The sequence below is a fragment of the Typopeltis vanoorti genome, chromosome 24 (genome assembly GCF_054136105.1).
Source record: "Typopeltis vanoorti isolate ZY-2024b chromosome 24, IOZ_Tvanoo_1.0, whole genome shotgun sequence".
NCBI classification, from domain to species: domain Eukaryota; kingdom Metazoa; phylum Arthropoda; class Arachnida; order Uropygi; family Thelyphonidae; genus Typopeltis; species Typopeltis vanoorti.
This window is the reverse complement of record NC_143572.1, coordinates 69,397,778-69,409,923: the sequence shown is the minus strand read 5'-3', so window position 1 is coordinate 69,409,923 and position 12,146 is coordinate 69,397,778. Positions and strand designations below refer to the sequence as shown.

The 12,146-nt window shown below is 34.0% G+C and overlaps 1 protein-coding gene across 2 annotated transcripts in view; it reads left to right on the top strand.

Annotated features, from left to right (window-relative positions):
• The window catches only part of LOC150093389 (uncharacterized), a 176,315-nt gene that overhangs the window by 78,258 nt on the left and 85,911 nt on the right, over positions 1–12,146 (top strand). For both annotated transcript variants that reach the window (XM_090413565.1, XM_090413566.1), the window contains exon 9: positions 1,711–2,025. In XM_090413565.1, coding sequence (XP_090269691.1) covers positions 1,711–2,025 — 315 coding nt within the window. The remainder of the gene's footprint in view (positions 1–1,710; positions 2,026–12,146) is intronic.

The following is a 12,146-nucleotide window of genomic DNA, read 5'->3' as shown; positions in this document are numbered from 1 at the left end:
AATAATATTTTAATGCATTAATTGTAAAAATCAAAACCCTTTTCCCATTGCTGACAGGTGGTGGGTAATGATAGCCTATTTTCCACCCACTACAGGGTGAAGGCCTCTCCCATTATGGGAGAGTTGGTGCTACTACTTCCAAGGTGAAAGACAATCACAAATATCCATGACTAGGCAGGATTTGAACCCACAGCCTCTTGACTGGAGAGCGGATATGCTAATACTTGGCCAACCAGGCTGGCAGATTGTTGGTACTGCAAAAAAATAACCTGTTCTGTTGTAAGTAAAGAAATGCCCAATGCAAGGTTGAAGTAATGCAGGTCATATTTCTGTATACAAGCAGCAAAAATGTGTCACAACTTATTACTAAAATACTCTGGATTAGAGAAAGATGCGGAAAGTTTTTCCACTTGGTTATACTATAAATTAAAGATGCCAAGAAATTATATTCTTGGTTTATCCAAGTGTAAGCAAACAAAGTTTGTGCCTGAATAACTTCATGACCAGGCACTTGTATATAGAGGCTAATGGCTTCACTTGTGAAGTTACTTCAAGTGCCCAAGAATATAATTTCTTGGCATCTTTAATTTATAGTATAACTAAGGAAAAATTTTCAGCTTTTAAGCAAGAGTTAGTTTACAGTGGTGGTAGTAGTGTCAAGCATAAGCACAAATGCATATCCACTCGCATTGCATTATTTATACTAATATATTTCATTTAATAACTCGATTCACATGTAATTTACATTTAATATTTAAGTTTCTTGCAGTCCGTTGTGAATTAGAGATATGCAAGAGCTTTAATTAGTGGTGAGAGGTGTATAGATAAATTATTATTATGTTACCTCCATGCCAAATTAGTCATTTTGTCTGACCAATGGAGGTCACATAATAATAATTTACCTGTACACCTCTCACCACTAATTAAAGCTCTTGCATATCTCTAAATCACCACAGACTGCAAGAAACTTAAATATTAAATGTAAATTACATGTGAATCGAGTTATTAAATGAAATATATTAGTATAAATAATGCAGTGCGAGTGGATATGCACTTGTGCTTATGGCAGAAGAGAATATATGGCAGACAACTAAAGGTGCCAGAAAATCAGCAGTGTACTTATGTTTGTCTGCCATATATTCTCTTCTGAAATGCCTTGATTCATTGACATTTAAGTCTTCACTGACATTATCTGTCAGTGAAGATGTAGTCTGGCTGCCCAAAAATCTCGTTAAAGCTGAAGTAGCTCTTCCTACTTTTGGGGGAGTAAAAGGCATCAGATGATTTATATATATATATATTTTTTTTTTTTTTTTTTTTTTAATTGTAAAAAAATTATTACAAACTTTTGTTTTGCCTTAAGGGGGGGAAAAGTGGTGAAGTATATCCTACTGGGAAAAAAAACCTGGTTATAATAGTTTCTTATCCTCTGTGATATAAAGAACTTATAGTGGAGTTCAGGAATATGCATATGATCATTGTTTTAATGAAATTAGAACTAAATATGCTATTGATTTGGAAGACTTTACACTAGACTTTGAGATTACTGTATTACATTCCTCTGTTGATTTACTTGAATTTGACTAGTATTTTATTATTATAATTTTATTATAATTCTTAGAATTAAAATAAAATTATGTTATTATCTGGAATATCCATATTGACAAATTAAGAAATGTCATTTCAGAGAAAACTTGTGATAATTTTCAGGAACATGTTGGCAAAGATATCATTCTGCCTGTAACAGAGAATGACACTGAACCAAAGAAAGATGAAGTATGCTACTCTGAACTGAGAACAGATGAAACATGTAATAATGAACTAAGAATAAATGAGGTGTGTGACTTTGAACCAAAAAAGAATGAGGTATGTGACTCTGGACCAAGAAGTGCTGCAAGCACCTCTGGACCAAGAAGTGATGTATGCAACTCTGGATCAAGAAGTGATGCAAGCACATCTGGATCAAGAAGTGATGTAAGCAGCTGTGGATTAAGAAACAGTGTTGATCACTGGCTTTCAGAAAAGGTATATAATAGAATAATGCATTTGAGTATTTTGCTACTCTTAGTCACTATGGAAATTATGATATAAAGAATGATAGAATTGCTTTTTTTTGTTAATCATAAAATGTACTCATTTCTTTTTCTCTTAATATATTTGATTCAGATAAACTAATCAACAAGTAGAAAATATAAAGGTGATTTGGCATTTCCTTATACAAAGTTGTGTGGGTACCCATCAAAATCAAGTCCTTCTTATTGGGGTGTGATGGAATGGCTAAGCAGTATTGAGTAAGAAGCTGAACAATTTCATGAAACAGACAAATATGAGCAATATATACCCACGGTGGCCAAACTACGGCTTGTGAGCCGCATGTGGCTCTTCTTAAGTTTTATTGCAGCTCAAATAAAAAATATTTATAATTTCTTAATTTTCTATTGTTTTTAATTTAATTTTTCAATTAACTACATTGCTGTTTGGCAATGTAGTTATATTTATATTACCTTGTCAGAAAATTTAAAACGATACATTAAAAGATACAAAAGCATCAACTGACATTACAGACCAACCACAATTAGCAATTTTTATTCGTTTCGTTCTTGAGGATGGAGTGACACGAGAAGAATTATTAGATTTAATAGTATTAAAAGATAGTACTTGTGGTGTTGATATTAAGGAAGCTTTTGATGTTGCCCTTAAAAATGTTCCAAAAAGTAAATTTGTGGCTCTTAACAATTTCTGGTAGGTAACTATGGCTCTTGCTGCAAAACTCTGACCACCCCTGATATATACCATTATGGTACAGATTTTGTTGCATATACTGCTATGTATTTTTACCCATCAGTTCGTTATTGTCATATTATCAAGACACAAAAAATGGCCCATTCCCTTCTTAGTTACAGAATGGCAAGGAAAATAATACTTTTATTCCCCAACTTAAATGTCTCCCCTCCTTTTTTTGTTCCCAAACAGCTGTGGACTTCAGAATTTGCACAGTAATATTTAAATTATTTTAATTTTTAAATTATTAAAATCTGAATTATTTGTTTTGATTTTTTTAAATTTTAATTTTAATTATAAAAACTTGTTTAAATTTTATATAATTAATATTAGAGTTTGCACAGTAATATTTAAATGAATGCTTTTATCACAAATGTAACGTGCTGCACATGAAAATTCAGGACTGTAGAAAAACTTGTTAGTATGGTTTATTGAAAAAAAAAAAAAAACATTTTTTTCAGTACAAAACAATTTATTTGGATTTTCTGGAAATAAACTGAAAAACTAAACTCTTTTCTTTCTTACAGTTAAAGAATAGAAGGAATACATGTGAGATTGAAAACTCTGAAAAAAAATTTCTCTTCACTATTATTTTGAAATAGATTTTTATGGTATTGTACTTCTTGTTAAGTAATACATTTCCTTTGTTTTACTTGCACCTGTAGAGCGTGGTGTTATTGTGTGTGTGTGCAGAGAAAGTTATTCACTGTATAGAGTTTCATTGCATTATAAACAAAAACTTCTTGGTACTTAAAAATGAATCCTCCATTTTATATATTTCCTCCAACACAGTCTTAAAACATTTGCTTGCTAAGAGCTCAAATCTTAGTGAGCAAATTTATGCAGGTCTACAAAATACCTTCATAAATTTGCATGTGCATAACTAGAGTTTTTAGGATAGTCATTCTCTATCAGAGTAATTTATTGCATTACCCATAATGCAACTGTAAATTATTGAATATTTATTTGACTGTAACAAATTATTTATATTCATGCCTATTCTTTCCCTCACGACATACTGGCCATATGCAAAGAGTTCATGTCTGATTAATGCAGATGAAAATACAATTACATTACCTTGATGGACCTGTGATTTCGGTCAGGATTTCTCCATGATTGCAGGTTGTAAAGAGTCCAGCTATTCCTGTCTTGGGCCTTTCTTCTCCATTTTTTTCTTCCAACTTTCTTAATCATTAGGTCTTCCCACCTTAAGGCTGGTCTTCCAGGTTTCCTTTTGGTATCTCTTGGATACCAATATGTTGCTCCGACTGTCCATCTCCATCTGTTGTCCCTCATTCTGATGAGATGTCCTGCCCATCTACTTTTGCTGTTGTAAATTGCTTTTATTACATCTTTGAGTCCTGATTTCTGTGTGTCTTACGTGGTCAATTTTATTTATATTGCACATTCTTCTTTCTATTGCATGTTGATTTGTTATTAAAATTTTGTCTTTTAAAGTTGTGTTCCATGTTTCACTGCCATAAGTTTAATGCTGGTAGGATGTGGCTATTGAGAAGGTGGACTCGTATTTCTATACCTATGTTTTGGTTGATGATTGTTGATTTTATTCTGTTGAAGGCTATCCAAGCAGCTCTTTTTCTCCTTGCTATTTCATTTGATATGTTGTTATTCATTTTAATGTTCATTGTAATCTTCAACTTTTTCGATGGTGTGGGATTCTAGAGCGATTGTATAATCTTTACAGTATTCGTTTTTCATCCATCTTGTTTTGTCTGGATGTATTTCCAATCCAATTTTTTGGCGGTTTTGGATTATGTCATTCGGCATTGATTCTAATAATTTGGGGGGGGGGGTATGAATACCACATCGTCGGCGAATAATAGGATGTTTAACCTTTCATATCAGTTTTTTGACTGATGCTGTCCAGAGTAGATGTGAAGAGATTAGGTGATAAGACATCTCCCTGACTTATTCCTCTACTTAAGTTAATTTTAATTGGGTGATTGAAAGAGTGATATTTGTTGTGCCTTCTTTGTAGATATCTTTTATGAGCTGGATATATGCTATTTCTACTCCTTGCTCTATTATAGCTTGGAATACTGCATTATGCCTTTTTAAAATCTATAAAATGAAGACAAAGTGGAATCTGGTATTCTCTGCATCTTTCTGTTAGTTGAGTAATAGTTTGAATGTGGTCTATTGTTGAAAAGTATTTTTTTTTTAAACCAGCCTGTTCTTTTCAGCTATTTTCGTTGATGGAGGTTTGTATTCTGTTTAGTATGACTGGCGAATATTTTGTGTGTGTGTGATAATAGACAGATGAGTCTGTAATGGGTTCATTATTGGTAAATTGTATATCTAGAAAGAAGTCTTTTCCCTTCTAACATAATTTTGGTTTCTCTAGAAAGCACATAATTTGTTGCTCGCTTGTGACAGATGGCAAAAGTATAAGATGATTTTATCACATCCCACACCATGGTCAAGTACTAAACAATACAATTTGTATGGTACTTGGCTTGAATATGTTAATGCAAAGAATGATACTGCTTTTGACCAGCACTACAGGGCAGGGATTTTAGCCACTATTAATCCATTGTAGTTGGGTTATTAATAAAAATCATTAAAAACAAGAGGTCTTAGTGCACTCTGTTAAGTCTGTATACTTCATTCTTTATATTAAACAAATAAATTATATAAATGCAGATGGTCAGTCACATTATAGCACTACAAGACTGCGTAACATGAATCAGACATTGCAGCACCATAGTCAGAGGAGGAGCATAAACATGAATATATGTGTTAACTTCTTTGGTATAGGCAGACAAGCTGAAGACAAAACCAAGTCAAAATGCAGTTGACTACGTTTTGGCTCTCTTTTCACTTAATTTACCCATGTGTAATACACATGCCAGCCACTGAATTACAAACCTTTATCCAGATGTACATAAACGTCACTTATGCAATATATATATACGCAAAATACTTGGTCACATGCATCACCACATGTTCTAGGCAACTATTTAAGAATGTTACTTGTCATTAGTTGTCAACAGTGTTGATCGCAATGGAAAAAAAACAAAGGATCTTCATGGTTCGATACAGGGTTTATTGTCGGTGCCCATCTGGCCGGAGTTATGATTTTGAAAAAACAACAGAGTTGATTGAATTCTCAAAAGGTGAGATATCCTGGATGGTATAATCAATGGAGAAATAAACCCACAATACTTGGCTAAGAGGCATAACTGGTCCTAAGACAGTCTGTCAGTAAAAAGATTGTTCAAGAAGGCTTGTATAGACAAACAGAACTTCCTGCAATTGACTGAAGCATTTCATGAAGGCTGTTCCCAACCCATAACTTACTGAGCTGTGCACAGGGAATCGAAGAGGATCGGCATTAGCAGTCACTAAAGGAGGTCCAACACAGTTTTAAATAAGTTTTTAATTTAGTGGCCAATACTTGTAGTTTATTTAAAATATTCATGCTTTATTTTTTTTGAGAAAAATCACTTAAAAGAATGGCTTTCTTTTTGGTAGCTTAATTCTTATTAAGCTGTTGTATTATCTATCATTTTGAGATAGCAGAAGCTGATTTTTTTTTATAGTTTGTGAAGATAGAAATGTTACCCATTTAACTGTTTTGAAATTTTTGTGTCTTTTGAATTCCAGCGATTTATTTTTTGTTGCATGCAACCTGAAACTATTCGCTTACTACTAATGGTACAAATATCATACTTTGGGAAATGCTTTTTTTATTATTATTATTATTATTATTATTTTTTTATAATATAATATAAATTCCTCAATTGGAGTTCCTTTAGCCCTAACTGAATTTATGATATCCATCCTTGGCTAGCACAAATAGCTGAGACTATGTCTATTGATGATCTTGAAGGCATTCAGGACTGCTTATGTTCCTAAACTGTTTGTTTCAAATAATGCAGTTTCTACGATCAGTTTTTCTGAGTTGGGAAGATTAAGAACTTGAGTTTCTGGGGAAAAAACTTTACTTGCCTGCACCAAACACCAAGCATGTTAACAAGCTGAAAAAAAGGCCTAGAAAAAGTTTCTCAAGTTTGCAACTAGAATTGCACTTAATCAATAATTATAATCAATCAATATAAACACTCTCACCAAATAACTGAAATAATCCTACCTGGAATGTAGACCATAATTTCTCACTCTACGCAAAGAACAAACAGTCTTTCTTCTCCTAGCATTATGCATTAAAATTGTTGCTACATGGCTTTAATGGAATTATTCTCTTACATTAATTATGAAGGAAAATGTAACGGATATAAAAACAGACATAAACATTGAGATCATTTTTATTCTTCTTTTTTGGCACTACAGCCCCATGTAAGGCCTTGGCCTCCCATTTTTGGGTTTCATAACTCACTACAAGGTGGGGTCGTTACCCCATGCTCAACCATGTGTAATTGTCTGTGAATCGTTAAGACCAGTTTACCTGCTTTGCAGGAGGAAAAACCCTAAATAAACTGGGGAGAAAACCCTGCAGCCCACACCCAAGACGAGATGATCTTTATTGGGACTTCATAATTTCCTTGACAGATCAAGATGGAAGAAAAGGTGAATTATTTGGTGTCAGTAATGATATAATATAAATTGTTCATCTAAATTATAAATTGTACCAGAAAGTCCTCATTTCTCCAAACACTCTGGATCTTTTCTTAATGTTAGCTCTCCACTTTGCAATCCCCAACTGTACCCTTGTCCACATTTCCTATTCTACAGATCAACCTTATACCAGTCAATCTCAGCCTCATATCATTTGGCACTATAATAATGCAATCTGGCAACAAGATTTGTATACCTCTTTTCCATAGTGTGATTAAAGCTTCTATTCTTCTGATCCAAACACTCTGACCAAATAACTGAAATAATCCTTCCTGGAATGTAGACCTTAATTTCTCACTCTATGCAAAACCAAGTCCTGGTTCTCTAATAAGCATGCAAAAGCAATCCAAGATAAAAAAAAAAAAAAAAAATTCAGCATACCTTAAATGGATCAGATCAAAAATCCAAACTTCACACTTAGCCTACATCACATTCTGCAGTATCTGTAAAAAAATAAAATGAAAAAATAAAAATAAATTTAAAAAAAAAAGAATCCAAAGCAAACTTTTGTGAGTGGCAAATGTTGAAAACTTGCCTCCTACTCAAATGGCACTTGGGCTTTCTGTCTCCTTGATAAAGCTACTCAGCAGATCTGCAATTATTCTATGCCTCTATCCTCTCACATCTAGATGGTTCTGTGGCATTACCTAAAGATTAGGCTATCCTATTTGCATCAGTTTTCTCCTTCAACTCTTGTATTGACAACCAAGAAAATCATCTTCCTCTTTACTACAAACGCCTCCCTGCATCTGATTTTTCACCAGAAAGATGGAAATATCTTCAATAATCTGGTTACCATGTTCTCCAGTTGTGGTTAAAAATTGTGTATCATAATTAACACCTATTGCATAGTGCATATACAACTTATCCTCAAAAAAAAGTCATCCATGAGACTATTCATCACATTGGAGGAGATCATTAACAGCCAACTTCTTCGCTGTTTGGTGACCCACCAGTTCATTAGTGATCCCCAATACAGGTTCTGTCACTGTTCCACAGAAGATCTCCTAGCCCAGTGGTCCTTAAGCTTTTAGTTGTCCTGGTCCCCTAAGTATCCTAAAATATTTTTGCAGCCCCCTAGTTTGTAGTAATGTTGTGTCCCTATCTCTAATATAATTACTCTTTTAGTCTTTTATTCAAATTCTCGTTCAACTCTTTCTCAGGTATCACGTGGTACCTCTGTATAACAATGGAATTGCCTCAGGGTCGAGCCAATACCAGAGTATCTGAGATCAACCTCTCGTAAAACACTAAGAAATTTATTTTTTTGTTGTGCCACTTAGCGCTTTTAGATTAAATAATAATATCAACAAGAGGCAATCTCTAGATAGTATTTACGTGATACCTTGACCTTTGCAGACGTGGCCAAACTCTCTTCCTTCTAATTTCCTGCCTAGGTTCGTGTTAGTTTTTATAAGCAGTTCATCGGATTCCAAAATAACAGACAGACTTAATTGTATTCGAAAGCAAGGTTTATTAGATACTAAAATTATATACATACAGTACATGTAAACTTAAATCTCAATCTAAGAAAGATCCTGACAGTCACGTTAACATTTAAACATTCCAATATCACAAGGATACTCTGACTGACTATTGTTAATTTTACAGTATAAATCTTATCAAAATTAAAACACCTGAATTATGCATAATAATCTCAATAATTCTTTTCTAATTCAGATTCAATCAAACCACTCAAAATAGCATCTATATCTTTTACAATTCATTAATAGCAATTCTTTACTCTGAACTTTATCATAACCTCTTTAAACATATAATAGCATCTATATCTTTTACAATCTTGTCAATAATAGCAATTCTTTACTCTGAACTTTATCATAACCTCTTTAAACATATAATTCGATCAAAGTATGAGACAGTAAATATACAGAAATTTTCTCAGGATCACTACAGTTCAGTTCTATATAATATTATTAATGTTCCTTCTTTAGATTCACAGCACAGTACAAATCCTTTCATTCATAGATAACAAATACTATAAGGTTTACTTATCTATATTGAACTGCATCACATTAAGAGGTCCTCAGGAATCTGTCTCTCCTTAATCGAAATATTCATGGGTTCCTATCTGGCTTTCTGTGGACAGCCGGGCTTACTCTTTCCGCAGAGATACGACCTTCTAGTTCTGGCGATGCCTCTATCAAAATCCTCCGGAGTGGAGGTGCTGCCACCCTTCACCCGCTCACGACACCGCGAGACCAACACCAGGAGATCAGGAACAAAAAAAAAGCCCCATGTGGGGAGTGCTTGGCCTTTATATTTCGCCTTGGTTCCCGGCGATTCTCGCACTCCACGATGTCCACCTAGCGCTTTCACGTAGGTCGCCCTCACAGTGTCCAGCTTTCTCCGCTACGTTTTTCGTGCGCTGTTGGCATGCGAATGCCCGGGACAAACCGCTCTCCTCGCGTTACTGCTTCCTGACCTTTGGACTTACATCCCCTTTAGAATTTGTGCAAATCATTCTATAACTTATATACTTATTGCTCTAACAAAATGTTAAATGTTTACACTTATGCTATTATTTATACTAACTAGTGAGTGATCCCTTTGAAATATTATATAAATAACTATTTGTTTTCTTTTAGTTTGAAATAATTGATATATCTACAAAGCAGTATTTTGATACCTAGAGACAAGCATGTTATGTTTCTTATTGTTTTTTTGCTCTGTTATACAATGATAAGATGAAATATCTTATGTTCCAACTTATCAGGGTATAACAGTAACATAATAATAATAATAATTAAATTTTAAAATAGTGGTTTTACTTTCTGAATATAATGATAAAAAAATCAGAAAAAAGGAATTAACTTTACTTAAATATTATGTAAAACTTATATTTAGGAAATCAAATAATGTTCTTTGTTTGCTCATTTTATAAGGGGGTAAATTTTAAGAAATAAGAAATCAGTATTACAGCGCTGAAAGTTTCAAAAAGTAATTGCATTCAAGTAGCACTTAACAATATTAAGTTCTATGCATTCGTACTAGTATTGTTTAACTTCAGAGAATCATTCTATCACACATCCAGTAGGCAGATGTTACGACTTGCAGTGTTGCCAGCAGTGAAAAGTCGACTTGTGGCACCACCACAAAAGAAATTACTGCATTAAACTGCATAATTCAGTTTACTAATACAAAACGATACAAGTTTGAAACAAAGTAAAATAAGGAGCAAAATAAAATTGTTTTAAGAGATTTGAAAACTTTAAAAATAAGAAACGTTCTATAAATTTTCTGCAGCCCCCTAGGGGCCCGGGACAACCGGTTAAGAATCACTATCCTAGCTAACCTAACCTAACCTTACTTACTTTTGGACACAAACTATGGAAAAGTTTGGAAAAACTCATGTAATCACTTTGACATATCCAATGCATTTGATTAGGACTGGCATAGAAGCTTCCTTACCACACTATCATTTTATGGTCTACCTTCTGCCTTTTGGAAGTGTGTTGCCAGTACACTGTTCCTTATTTGTGAAGCAGATTAGTGTACAACAGATTAACAAGACCTCCAGGAAGAACTATCCCTGATATCTAATAACCTTACCATGAATGGATTTCCTCGAAGACTCGTCCACAGGATACTTTTCTCTGACCCCCCCCCCCCCCCGCAAAGACAACGAGATGACATATGTCATTCCATACTTAGGGACAGTTTCGAATAAGATTGCAAGACTCCTTAGAGCACATAAAATAAGAGTGGCCTTTTAAACCTACAGAAACGATTAGGCAATTCTTTACTTAAATACTTAAGATTTCCAAAAGATAGCCATCCTTTCTTCAAATATGCTGGAGTTTACAACATACCCTGCTCGTGTGGCTTGAATTACTTTGGCCAGACTTCAAGGAGCCTTGAAATTAGGCAAAAAGTACACATTGGTGATGTCAATAATAACAGAGAAGAAAAATCAGGGTTAGCTTTTCATTTCTCAAGAACGAACCATATCATAGAGTGGGTTAGAAGCACAATTCCTTACATGGAGGAGGACTTCCACTCCCGAATTTTTAAAGAAGCCACAGCAGTTGCCCGCTGTATACAAAACCTTAACAGGAACCAAGGACTAATCTTGCCCATGATCTGGAAGACCCTTATTAGATCTCTTAACTCACCAGAACTGAATTACAGTGCCAACTATAGAACGTTCCTAAATAACAACAAGTGAGATCATGCACGCTCTGTGCATGTATTGTGCACGCTCTGTTCTTTGTCTAATATAATTGAAATCGATTGATTATAGTTTGTAACAGTTTTTTACTTTTTAGTGCCGTACATCAGTTATGTACCCTGAAGATGTCAACAGCCTTAGTTGGTGAAACTAGTTGGTATAACATAGTTGTTTATTATATGTACTTGATCAATATAGTCCCATTAGAAGTCATTCCAGAGCTTTTATAGTCAAGAAAATTAAATGTTTTTTCACATAAACGTTTTTTAACAAGATTAGTGTTCAATCGATTCATGTTTTGAGACTTTTTGTGGCCAATGTCTTTAACACTGAACTTTTCAAAAACGCTACAAAATCAAATTTCTTTTCTCACATTAGGGGTACTGCACCAAAACTCTCTTCATGTTTCATAATGCTGTAATCATATAGGTCACCATGTGCTTAATAGGTAATGTGAGTATTTTTATGGCCACTGCTATTCCTTTATTTTCCTCTTGATCATCAGTATCCGTACACAGTTCAGCTAAAATGCATCGCATTAACTTCTCATCCCTTCATTCATTTCATTTGTCTATGTTCT